Source organism: Calypte anna, chromosome 14 (genome assembly GCF_003957555.1).
Source record: "Calypte anna isolate BGI_N300 chromosome 14, bCalAnn1_v1.p, whole genome shotgun sequence".
In the NCBI taxonomy this organism is placed as follows: domain Eukaryota; kingdom Metazoa; phylum Chordata; class Aves; order Apodiformes; family Trochilidae; genus Calypte; species Calypte anna.
The window spans coordinates 11,536,318-11,549,589 of NC_044260.1; the positions used below are offsets into that span (position 1 = coordinate 11,536,318).

The window sequence follows — 13,272 nt, forward strand, 5'->3', positions numbered from 1 at the left end:
TCACAGCTCCTGTGGAGCCCAAAGCTGGACTCAGTCCTCCACGTGAGGCCTCAACCAGCCATGTAAATCAGACTCCTGCCAGACTGTAGCTTTGAGCACAGCCCCCAGCTGCTGTACTGCCCTTCAGGGCAGAAATCCCACAGTTGCTTTTTTTTTTTGTTTTCATAGTGGAAAAACAAAGTCCCACAGTGACTTTCCAAATGTGATTCATGAAAAATCACAGTCAGACATGCTGTGTTCTCACACAGAAAGCTCGTGTACATAATAAAGGATGTTCAGAGGAGCCAATTTTTTGTATAAATACAAAATGCAATGGTTTCAGCCTGGCTGGCAGAAGTCATCAGCTTTCTCAGTTTATCTCCATCCAGTGCTGCAGCTAACCTCAGGGCTGGCCCTGTAACAGGTGCTGGGATACCTGCTGCAAGCCCTGTCCTTGTTTCTCTATGAAAGAAGCTCAAATGCCAGTCATTCCTGGTGGCATAATCTACTTCCAAATTAACAGAATATAAACTTTGCTCTTTGTTTTTTGAAAAACAGTTGTAACACACTTCCCTTAAAATCTGCCCCTGGTTAACAAAGTTGCTGAGTTCATGGTGCTGGATATCTCACTGCCTGCTCTGCTCAGCTATGAACATTCCTGAGCCTTCCCTCACCAGCTGGAAGTTTTGTTGGCTGCTGAGGTTTCTGTAGGTACTGCTGTACAAAGATCCCTGTGCCTGCTTTTAAATTCATATAAACCTGAAGATGTGGGGAGACTCTAGTGACCTTTGCATCTTGTAGAAAGACCATTTTTAGGTTGGGAGGAATCTACTGGAGGCAAAGTTGTTCTCAGCACTGCTTGTGTCTTTCAGCTTGGACTAATAAAGCTTGAAGCTCACATAAGGAGGCAGAGAATGAGTCTTCCTGCAACTGTACCTGCTCATCTCACCCTAGAGCACATTAGCAGCTTCCTGTTACTCCCGTTTAGCTGCTTTTTCAATTACTCCACTGATGACAGGAAAGCCACCTTTGCTTTGTCTCACTACCCCATACTTACTGGACATCCACTCTGGAGGTGCCAGATCTCTCTTCTGAGAGACTTTCTACAAAGTAATTGCATGGTGCTTTACTTTGTTTGAGCTTGTCATGAAAATGAAAGGGTGGCATTCACAGAGCCCAACTGCTGCAAGAAATTGAAAGAAAGAAAATAAGTCAGCTGTTTTTGCTTTTCTTGTGTTGCTCTGACAGTGTATACAGGTATCCCCTTCCCCAAGCCTCAGGCACACTGGGCACTGTCAGCTCTTTTTAAGAATATTCTTTGGCAGAACTCTCTTCTTGCATAAGACAGAGTAGATTGCAGCTCTTAAAATACAAACTGTGAATCCTGAAAGCACACTTTAGGCAACTTACATCAAGGTGGGTATTTTTTTCTTGCCTGGCATGCTCCAGACCGTGCTCCCAGAAGCCAGAATATTTAACACTTTTACACGGTGGAGCACACATGGACCTAAGTTCATAGGAAATGGGCACAGAGGGAAAGCAATCATGTTTTTGTAAAAACACTGGCACAACATTAAAGTTCCAAGTGACTTCTGACAGACCTGTGTGCTTCTGACACACTTTGACATGAGCTCTTTGTGGTTTTGGCTTAAGTGGCATCTAGCATGGGAGGGACAGTCAAGAAGCCAGAAGCAGCACAGCTATTATTTAAAATATATGCATATTTATGAGAGAGGAGGAAAGTGGTAGGGGCAGAGACTAGAAAAAGAAGCTGTCTTGAGGCAGACAAGCTGATGGGTAGAGCAAATGACTGCCTTCCTGCTGGTTACAGCCAACATTTTGACCTGCTCGAGGAGGAGGAGGTCCTGTTAACAATACAAGGAGGTGCAGCTTGAAAGCAATGGAAAGCCAGATACAAAGAAGATAATAATGAAAATAAATTTATCACAATAATTAAACTCTGCTCTTTTTGCACATTTGTGTTTCTGGAGGAGGGAGGAGCACAGAGCAATTGGGGTGGCAGCTGGGTCTGTGGGCTGGCTGGGGAGCTCCTTGCACCAGCTCCTGGCCAGCAAGAAATCATTACCCAGGCTGCCTCTTGCACAGCTGATAAGAAGTAATGACAGCAACAGCTTATCATGTGCTAAAGTCAATAATCCTGCTCTCTGTTACCAGCACACAGCCCAGGCTCACAGAGTTCACCATCCTTTTGCTTTTCTCTACTCCAGCACAGTAATCCTGGTTGTGACCCTCCTTTATTACTCAAGAAAAGTGAACACTGGAAAACTCCAGCCTCAACAACATTCCAAATCACCTTTTCCAAAGAGAAGCAACACAGGATTTCAGCAGACCTTCAAGATGAAATTCCACAGGGGACACATCAGATGGCTTGAACAGAACACTGGTGGCTTCCAGACTGTGAAGATGCAAGCTGAGAACCGAGTACACTCCCCTTGTTGACAGGCAAGCATCAAACTGATGTCCACCACATGATCACAGATACTCAAATGACCTGGACACCCACACACTGGTGTGATCACATTGTATGGAAGCAGCTGTGAGCAGGTTTGAGGAAAAACTGTTCCTCTTTTAGTGCTGATATGATTGTGCCCATTTAACAGCCTGTGTGTCCTCTTGCTAAACAAACTCTAAGAATGTACTTTAGATATTCCAAATCTGATTAACCTCTGTAAATCCTTCAAAAAAACCCTCAGTAATGCTGCCTTAAACAGTCTTGCCCACTTGGATTGCAAAGTGGGCTGTTCATCAGTGGTTATGCCATGGTTTGACAGAAGGACAGAGACAGTGCTTGCTAAAAAGCTCATGCCTGGGAGTCAGCAGTCTGGGCAGGTTAAAACCTACTCTGAGGTGGGTCTGTCAGGTTTCCAGGGATCAGGAGAGCTGGCACAGAGCTGGGTTCTTCATTAGAACAGTTGCCTGGTACTGGGCAGACATGGTGACACATTTGGGTAGGAACTAAGCAGCAGCTATGCCAAGAATTGTGCATGACTACTAGAAGTGTGAGCCACCCTTTAGCCACTTTCCAAGCTGAGCTTACTGTAGAAGTCATCATCTTCCTTCCAAGACTGAAACACTGACACTGATGATACTCTCTCCTATAGACAAAACTTCAGTTTGGGAGCAAATCAGTATAGAGTGGCAAAGTAAAACTATATTGTAGTCTGCTAGTTGGCAGCAGTTCAAAGGACAGTCCTTTGCTGCTGAGCTGTTACTTATCACAGATATTCACAAGTTCACAAAACAAGCAGTTCCTACCCTGCACATTGTGCGTTCTTGGTTGAAGAGTTCTGAACCACAAATAGAAAAACTCTCAGTGTAAAATACAGCAGTCACTGCAGAAACAAGTGCTGGCCAAGGTCTCTTGCAGGGCATCTCAATTGAAGGACAACTGCAGCAGATTTGTAACACTGGCTGAGAAGCCACCATGTCCAACTCACCCACATCTGTAGTTTCTGTAGTTCTCTCCAAACTGTCAGCCAAGACAGTCTGGCACGAGGAGTTTTATGCACTCACCAGAGTGTGACTTCTCCACACAGAGCATCCCCTGCTCCACAAGAACTGCAACATTATTCTCCAAATATACTAAAATATTTGAATATGCAAGTCTACTTTGCTGAAGATCATAACAGCATCCCTGTGCTGTACAGAACACTATCCAATGCTGCCCACAAAAAGGCACTTACCTGAAGAGCTCACCCTGGCTACCATCCCTTCACACTCCCTCAGGGATAAGAGGTCCTTGTCTGACAAGCAGCCTTCAGCAGCATGTCACAGCTCCAGGGCACACTCCCCACTGTAGAAGGCCTGAGGAGATTTGTGCAATTTTTTCCATTTCAGAAAACAAAATTCTGTGTTTCTACACTGAACCAGAGTACTGATTTATAAAAGCAGACATCTACAGCACACGATGAAGTAACAAAATACAGAGGTTTATTGACAATCACATGATTTATCATCTGATTTCCAATTGCCCAAAATGTTCTTATCAGTGTTACTTGATGAGTTGAAAACATGGTTTAGATTCCAAGAAAGAAATACAAGAAAATGAACACAGTTTTAACTAATTTAAGGCCTAGTTGGAAGTTGTTGTTTAAAAGACAGGCACTGCAGCCAATGCACATCAGGGACTAAAGGATGCCAAGCCTAAGCAGCATCAATTACACCAGGACCTTCCATGCAGGGACCAGCCTTGGGGTGACTTTTCCACAAGGCAGCCCCTGAAAACCCTGCCCAGTACTGGAACACAGAACAGACAGATGGATGTGTCTAAGACTCAGCCAGAGGCTAAACAGCTCAGACTCAAGAGTAGCTGCTAGGAAATGTGTTCAGAAGTAACATGAATCCATTCCAGGGTTGCAGCTAGAATCACCATTATCTTTTTCTAGGGGGCCAAATCACAGGGAGCTCCAAACCTATCTAAAAGGTACAAGGACACTGAAATCCTGACTTTCTGTGGCTATTTCTACCCTTATCACCACCCCATAGGTTCCATTTCCACTATCTGAAAAGGTGAAGTCTTCATCCCCCACTTCTGACATCACCCAAACTGAGCAGCCTGCCAAGCACTGTGACCCCAGAGTGTTTCAGCACCTGGTCCAGAGACTGTCCCCTCTCAGCAGTGGCAGCTCTCAGGGATCTTGGGCTAGCACAGTAGGGGATTCTGCAGATAAGGCCACTTGTTCTTTTGTGCACCTGAACAACTCCTGTTTCGATTTGTCACAATGCAAAAGTCACCATTAAATACACTGAACTGTAGCACCTAATGTTAACATTCATGTATCAAGGCTCTGGATAGGATCAGAAAGTCCCTTCAGAAGACAACTGATGGGAGCTACCCTCCCCAGCAAGCATTTGTGCAAAATATGCACATCTTCCAAACAAGGCTTAAGACAGCCAGCACCACCAAAAGGTTTGTATTGATAAAGTCTTTGTTTGTCCCAGCAGGACAGTCTACAGCTCATCTCAAAACAACTACAACTGCAGTTGGAGGAGAATCCACTTACTTCTCACAACCTTTCCAACAAAAATCTGAAGCAGTCAAAGGCAAATGTAAGGCTGACCAAAGATGATTTCACTAACAGAGTCTGCACAGACAGAAACAAACACTCTGGTGCAGGCAACAGAACAGTCCTGGTTTCCATAAGGTACCAAGTGAAAACCTGTGCAGAAGATAAGGCATTTCTGTGCAGATTGGGTTAAAGCCAGCGTGCTGGACACCTCAGTGTGTGCTCTGTGGTAACTACACTTGAGGTTGCTCCTGTTCAGAGTCCATAAAGCTACTGTTTGCAGGCACATCTTTACCAAATGTGCCAGTACTCAACCAGAATATTTTTATTTGAAGTCTTCTAGAAGCAGCTACATGAAAAAGAACTGGACTGACAGTGTTGCTTGTCAAGAGCTCATTACAGTAATCAGTTAACTGAAGGCATTGGAAAGGCCTGAATAGCCTGGGGGGGAAAGATCCTGATATTTATTAATATATGATGGTTTCTGAGTATAAAGAGATTCCAGCATGTTTTGTCCTTGTATCAGCACTCATGTGCTGCAAAGCAAGAAAAGATAAAGACAGAACCAGAGCCTGAAGCCACTCACCACCACAGAAGCACTACTTACTTCAGGAGAACATATGTACATTCAAGTGACTGCAAGTCCACTCCCACTGTGAAGCAGCACACCCTTGTCCAGAGGAGCACAGAGCCCACCTGCTCTGCTTCAGATCTCTCAGTGTGACCCCAGGGCCCTTCCCCTTCACAGTGTTTCAGGTGTTGACTGTAGGGACAAGCTTGAATCCACAAGTGTCCTGAGCCACGAGCTAGCTAAGAACCTAACAGTCTGATGAACTCATCACAAAGCAGCACTGATCCCTCACCAAGTTTCACTAATGTTCCCCTCTGCCACCCACCCAGGCAGTCCAATACTTGCACCCTTTCCCTCCCCAGATCATGTTACCTTTCCTACCCATAACCTTCATCCCTCTGCCTAACAATCTATCCACAAACAGCAGGCTATACACTGACCTTGCCACCCCAGAGAAGAGAAGAGTTTCTGTGCAGACTCTGTTAGTGAAAGTGAAGAGATGACCCTAATAGAATGCAATACTGGACTTGCCTCCTGGGGGGTTGAGGACTTTGTTGTGTGAGCGAGGCCTTGGCCCTAACCGGGGCTCGTGATTGTCTATCTTGGGCTCTGGCTCCTTCTTGCATCGCTCCTCTTTCTCCAGATCTTTCTTCTCCCCTCCATCTTCCACCTGTGGTTTGATATTTTCGGTAGCTGAACACAAAAAGAAAAGGGATTAGATCAAGTTGTTATTCTGCAGCACACAGAGTGCCCCATCTTCCACAGGCTGCATTATTGCCCTTGTCTCCCATCCTCAGTGCACTGAATTTTCACTACCTGTTCATTTTTCCTGAAGAAAACAGGTCCTGAGGAAGAATGACTTTTTGCAACAGTTCCTCTCTTCCTTCAGCAATCTTTCTAACAAGCTACACAGCCTAAGCAATACACCTTCAGAATTATTTTGGCAGTTTCAGGCTGCTAAGGGATGCAACATCCCAATGAATCCTTTCCTGCTAAGCTGGAAAGCAACGTTCCCATCATTCTTCAACCATAACCAGCTTAGCAATAACACTTTGTTATTTACAATCATCGAGGGCCAAGGTTATACACTCGGAGGTAGGGAAGAAGAAGCATTCTGACAGGATGTTTTTCCATATATAGATTTCACATGTATGTACACCCATGGTAAGAAGCAAAGTATATACTCTCACTTATCAAAGCTTAGGCCTGTGGAGTTCTCATTAAGAGAAAGAGAACCATTTCTCTGTGGTGAAGTGACCAAATTTCTAACAGTGGAAACCTCCTCAGTTGTATCTGTCTACACACCAGCCCTAGATGTGTATTTTTAAGAGGAAGCATAAGAAACTGTTCCTCAGAGCTTATCTTCTCTTCTCCTAGAGAACAGAAAAAGGCATTTGTCTTGCTGACCTTCTAGCTTCTTTGGCATTTCATCTTCTTTCAAGACAATGTGATCCTGAAAAGAAACAAAAAACTCTTAGTGTTTCCTATTATAAAACAGTAGCTGTCAGAAAATCCTTCAGATAGTTTTGCTTTGCTCCTGACCTAAGTTGATACACAAAAGCCAACAGCTGCAGACACTGTGCCCAGCCCTGCATCCCCTCCACTGCTAGACATAACCTTCTACCACTGCTTTTGGGAAACTCCTGTGTAAGGACATGGTGTACATCTCAGACAAACCACTGAAACACAGATAAAGGTGCTACATAAGTTGATTAGAGGCTTGCTTGAAACTTTGTCTGCAATAAAAATTCAGTCCAAAGGTCTGGAATTACCATTATTGTTAAGCACCCACTGCCACCCAGAAGTTGGTATCCACAACTAGAACACCAGCAGTCCTCAAGCACTCAGCTTCTCTGCAGCATCTGCTGCTTTCAGGTTATATACAGTGTGACCCAAGCAGTCAGGTAATTAACAAAGCCTTTTAAGATCATGTTCCAAACAATCCCAATTGACTGTCAGAAATACACAGCAAAAAGAAAAACCAAACAAAACATGCTGCAGAAAAGCTTGCATATCTCCCCAGCCATGAAATCCAACTTTAAAATGAAAAAATAACTGATACAGCAACACACCTTTCTCTGACACCACTAAATCAAGCACATGCAGGACCTGACACTCAAAGCTAATCCTGACTTTGCTTTTTCACTGTTGATCACTTCACTTAATCTCCTGCTGAAGTGCTTTCATGTTCAATGTAGACACATGTATTTAAGAGAGGTGAAGGACAGAGTCAGGCCACAGGGAGATTTATGACAGTGGCTCACTGGTGTTCACCAACTTTCCAGAGTTTGTCTGAAGATCACCTCTGCCAAACTCTACAAGAAAGAAAATTATCTTCTCCCCACACAGCTCAAAATCCTGTGCCAAGAGCCATACCTCACTTAGAAGGAAGAATAAAGCCTTCCTCTTTTCTTTTATGAGCATACTTCTTCAGCCTAATTAATACTTTTACAGCAAACTACAGAGATCTGATATCCCAAAGATAACAAGCTTTCAAAGAGACCCGGGGATAACTGTCTAATTTAAAGTTACTCCATACATAATTCAAGCCTGTAATCTTAAAATAGAACCCAGGCACTGTGTGTGACAACTTATGAGCCCCCAGCTCCTTGGTTTGGCAGCAAAAAATTACAAATACCTTTGGCTTGTTTGGGTGTGCTCGTGAAACACTGGCGGATACAGGAGACCCAAAGATATCACTTGTCTTCCCACCAGGTGGATTCATGCGTGGACGAGGCTGAGCAGAACCAGAATCCTCAAAAATACCACTTTCTTTCCCTCCTGCAAGGTAATTTTTAAAGATATTGGGTTTTTTCTAGGTGATTTAGTTTTACCACACTATATTAAAAATCTTGAAAAAAAAAAGATCTAAGAATTCAAAGACTTCTGGATTCCTATTGCCTAAAGACACTTTTTCTTGCCTGAAGATACCAGTTGAAATCTTTTGTTACAAGAGGATTCACTAGGGGTCTCACATTCACAGCTGTACTCACTGCAGCTAACTGCTGACACAGCTCTAGAACTCAAGCAGTTTCCTTTCATCATTTCCTACACCTCAGCTCAGAAAGAATTAGACTTGGACGATATGCTAAAAAGTCTGTGAACACAAAGATCACTGAAATATTCATATATCCAGAAGTCTGAAGAGATTTATTGTTCAAGCCCATTCAGTTTGTAAAAACACAGCATAAAAAGACAGATCCCTGTGTTCCACTTGAGGTAGCTGCTCTTACCTGGAGGGTTTGTTCTTTTTGGAATGTTCTGAGGTTCTTCTGATGCTCCAAAGATATTAGATGCCATCCGGTGGGGCCTGCTCGAAGAAGAAACTTCTTCTGTATGCCCAAAGAGGTCACTGGAACCTCCTCCAGGGGGCTTCAATACCCTACATTACAGAATGAGAGAAGCAAAAGAGAAAAGGTGGTTTAAAACTTAGAGCATTCGACATTTTATGTCCTCTCCCCATTTCCTCTTGTACGTTATGAACAACTCTCCTGATTTCAACTCACTTCAGGTAGTTCTGCTATGTCCATGAAGGTGCTACCTTTCAAGAGCTGTTTGAATAAAATATTCTCAAGTTCACCACAAATATTGCTAGCTCCCTAAGCAGTCAACTTGATCATTATTTCATCAATGATTACTTGGAATGGTCATAACAGTGCCACCAGAACAAATGGCTGTGCTAACTGCAGTGTTCCAGGAGCAACAGGTGAAGAGAAGATACAACTCTAATTAGCATTTTTTAAATGACCAATACAGAATCAGACTTTCTGCTACACTGCACATACCAACTTTACACACTTGACACAATTCAAACCCACTGAGATTTAAGTAAAAGCAGACATTTCATAACTGCTAAAAAATTTGCTAAGTTTAACCACCAGTTATCGTATAAGAATGAGCTTTGCTAGCAGCTCAGATCTCAGGATGCAGAAAGCACTTCTGGTCTCTGGGAAGAAGGAGCTAAAAGTTTCTCCTTTAGTTTGGGAGCAGTTGGTAACAGTCAGAACCAGCCTCAGAGAGACTGCCTTTCCTGGCCAGTTTTTGTATTTTAATCCTTAGTGCAGCAGTGGATTTAATGAACCCCTTTGATGTGAAGAAGGAACGAGAATTTCAGCAGACAGGACAACTGCACAGGTAAAATCATATCCAGCAGAAGGTTTACTTTTAATTTAGTGTCAAACAGATTACAGATCCAACTATGCTACAGGCTTTCCACATATCTTAGATGATCTGTAACTGCTACTAAAACCAACACTGTACAGGCAGATTAAATCCTCTGATCATTCACAATGGTCCAGAAACTACAGGGCAGTTTAATCATTTAAACTTAGGAGGAGGAAGGAAGAGAAAAGAGAACAATAAAAATAAAAAGAGGAGAGTTTGGGAAGGAGCTCCTGTTAAAAAAGTAGGTTTGCTGGTATCCCTCATGATGAAATGTATGTGATTTCTGACTTTCCCCATTCTTTTCAGCTATTTTTTAACACATCTGGCCTTCCCTGAGTGCCACGTGTACTAATCCAAGTACCACATCGAAGAGTTTGAAAGGAAGAGATCTGTTTGTACAACTGAGTTTTACTTTACAGATTCACCCCATTAACTACACTGTGCTAACAAATATAGGGACATTTGTTAAAAAAGCATAGCAGAGAGAAACAAACAAAAAAAGGTCTTGATTACTCAGTTAAACTCATTTAAGCATCAAAAGAAACCCAACACTTTTATTTTCTAGTGCCCTCCTATTTCAGCTCAGTACACATCCTAAGGGAACCCTGCTGTTGCAATGCATGTCAAAGGCATCACTTGAGGTGCTCACAAGGCAATTTGAAACCAGCATCATAGGGAACTTTCCTGCCAGCACCACCCAGAAGAATGTCTTGACTCTGCATGATTTATGCCCTCAATTTCATGTTTTGCAGCCAGGTAAGTTAGGTGATCTTTCTTCCTTTAGGGGAAAGGGGGGAGTGCAGGTGTTTTTTATTCTTTTAAACAATAATGAAAAAAGAAACCTTTTGCTTTCCACACAATCTCAATCTGTCTCTTCTCCCCCTCCAGTGGAACAGAATTGTGTCAGTTCAGTTAGAACAGCTAAATTAAGAACACTACCCTGTAAATATAGAAGTCTCTACTAATTGCTTTGTTCTTTTCCATCAGACTTTAAGAATCTTTATTAGTTCTTGTGGTTGTCTTTCCCCACATTCTAACACGTTTGAATTTCAGTGCCCCTTCCTTATTAAACCTTCCAGCTGACCAATGGAAGGGTTGCCAAGACTTACACATAACCTAAAGACACTGGCTATATAAATACTGTTTTTTTTTTTAATTCTGCCTGCTTAACGTCAAAGTCCTATCAGTTTTCAGACATCTCTAATAAAGCAGGTAAAACAGGAGAGTTGCAGTACACACAAGGGACCCTCCCAAACATACCTGGCATAGAGGAGGTGCTAAGGTTTGGAACACCAGGCTCTAAAGCAAAGACCAAAGAGTTACTGGGGCTGCTCCTGCAGTTGGATGAACACCAACTCAAGGCTCATTAAACTGCTCACTCATATTATAAACTGTGAGCTTTGTTAAGACAGTTTTGCTCTTGACCTGAAAGCTCTGCAATAACACTGCTGAAGAGGAGGGGAGCACGTGTATGATGTTTCCAAGATGGCTGCATTTAACATTTTCAGCTCTGTGCAGTCATGGTGAAGCTGCTCACACACCAGATGAGGTGAGGATACACACAAGCAATGCACCTTCCAGCAGAAAGACACAATTCTGCCCTGCTTTGCTTCCAGAGAAACAGCAACTCTTAGACATGCAGTTTCTTGTTCTATTTCAGAAAAGCAAACCTTCCTTAAAATACAGAAAGCACCTTTATTAAAGTACATCTCAGCAGCCAATTTCATTCAGCAAACTAGTTGTTTGCTTCATCACTGTACAAATCAAAGGGATCACCAGAGATACATATAACCGGGCAATTATTTAAGTTTATTTAATTATTAAGCTTTTGTTTTAAATATTTTTAGCACCATTTCTAACAGTAACATTCCTGTATTATGGAGTTCTTTAAAATGCAAATAATTTATTTATAATTTCCTTGCAAAGATTTTCGCATCAGGAAGTTATTTCCCCCCCACTTCTACAGCTGTTGGTGGCTGCTGCACAGATTTTGAATTTGTCACAGGTTCAAGTAGAGAAACTTCTACATATCAAGAATGGCAAAAGTATTTGCATTATCATCAAATAAAGTTTTGTTTAGGGAATGAATAGAAAAAGTTCTGGAAAAAAAGTGTCCTTAAACAAAGTATACTTTGCTTTTGATGGCACGGGCCCTATGTCAGGAGTAACCATCTCAGAAAAAATCTTTATAAACCCCATAATGTAACATATTGCAGTGCTGCAGTATGCAATCTTGCTGCAATGGCTCTGTTCATACAGTCCTATCGTGTTTTCCTATCGTTTGTTCTCCGGCAGGATGAGAAGAGACTGCCCCAACGCCACAGAACAAGCTGCAACAAGATCACCTTCGCTTGCTGTTAACCAAAAACTCATGACAGTCTGCACTTCAATCTCTACCCAGAGGCCCAATTTATGAGTTAAAACATGGTTTCAAAATTACCTAAAGAACAGACGCTTCCCGGAGACTATATATAACAAGGGCAGAGAATCCTCAGTAGTCTTTTAAAACCAGGTCACAGATTAGAGCAACTGGAATAAAACCCAAACTTGAAGTACCCTTACACAACTTCCAGACGCTTCCCTGCTTCCCCTCCGGGCACAGGATTACCTCGCTGACGGATTAATCGCCCCGAGTTCCCGGGATATGTTCCCCCAGCCAAGTACAGCCCTATAGTTCAACTTCCTCAGGCGAAACCAAACATCTGCTAACTCAGGGTTTGTCTTGGATCCTCTTAAAGCTTTACTGAGTTTTTCAGGCCCTGTTCCCCGTTCCAGGGGCACACAGACAGGGCCTGCACACCGCCAGGCCTTTCTTCCCGCCCGGGAATCCCCTCAGGACCCGGGGGTTTTCCCCAGCTCGGTAACTCCCGGCAGGAGCTCAGCCCCTTCCCGCAGGGGCCGACCACGAGGCGGCACGCACGGCTCCCCGCACCGCCAGCTCTGCCGGCCTCACCACACCCCGGGGGAGGTAAACTGAGGCACAGCGAGGCTACCGCTGCGACGGGGGCGGTGTTCCCGCCCACCGCGGCCGAAAATGCCTCTCAGCAGGAACCCCCTCCCCTCGGTCAGAGCCGCCCTCTGCCTTCCCCCCTCAGCCAACGCGCACCCTCCTCCCGGCCTCGCCCGCCGCACCTCTCCCGAACCCCGAACAAAGCCCAGACGCGTGTTCTGCTCCCCCTCGTGTGCCCCTTCGCGGCGCATTCCCCCCCGTTGCAGTACCTGGAGCTGGGCTTGGCCGGCTCGGCTTCGGGACCCTGGAACATGGTGCCACGGACGGAATGGGCGACACAGCCCCGCACACACCGCTCCGCCTCTGCTGCCAACACCCCAGGTAGCGCCGGCCGCCCCACCCCGCGCTGCTATTGGTTGACTCAGCTGCCCGTCACGCTGAGCAGCCTATCGAACGCAGCCCCCCCTCCCGATATCCCGCCTACCCGGTGAGGAGGACAGAGGGAGGGAAGCTTGAAAAGGGCCCGCGCCGTCGTTCCCTCTGACCGGCTTCTATTGGCTATTCCGCACGTCAATCAAGAG

The 13,272-nt window shown here is 44.3% G+C and overlaps 1 protein-coding gene across 1 annotated transcript; it reads right to left on the reverse strand.

Annotated features, from left to right (window-relative positions):
• Positions 1-5,954: 5,954 nt before the first annotated feature.
• On the reverse strand, positions 5,955-13,073 carry JPT2 (Jupiter microtubule associated homolog 2). The gene is made up of 5 exons (XM_030459933.1): positions 12,961-13,073; positions 8,811-8,959; positions 8,216-8,358; positions 6,985-7,030; positions 5,955-6,270 (listed from the first exon to the last, which is right to left on the reverse strand). The coding sequence occupies exons 1-5, from the start codon at positions 13,002-13,004 to the stop codon at positions 6,083-6,085; spliced, it is 570 nt and encodes a 189-aa protein (XP_030315793.1). The 5' UTR covers positions 13,005-13,073; the 3' UTR covers positions 5,955-6,082.
• Between the last annotated feature and the right edge of the window lie 199 nt (positions 13,074-13,272).

Coding starts and splice junctions, on each gene's coding strand:
- JPT2 (XM_030459933.1), bottom strand. CDS start 13,004: ATGTTCCAGGGTCCCGAAGCCGAGCCGGCCAAGCCCAGCTCCAG. Junction 7,031..8,215: donor CACACCCAAACAAGCCAAAG/GTATTTGTAATT, acceptor GTTTCTTTTCAG/GATCACATTGTCTTGAAAGA. Junction 6,271..6,984: donor AATGCCAAAGAAGCTAGAAG/GTCAGCAAGACA, acceptor TTTTGTGTTCAG/CTACCGAAAATATCAAACCA.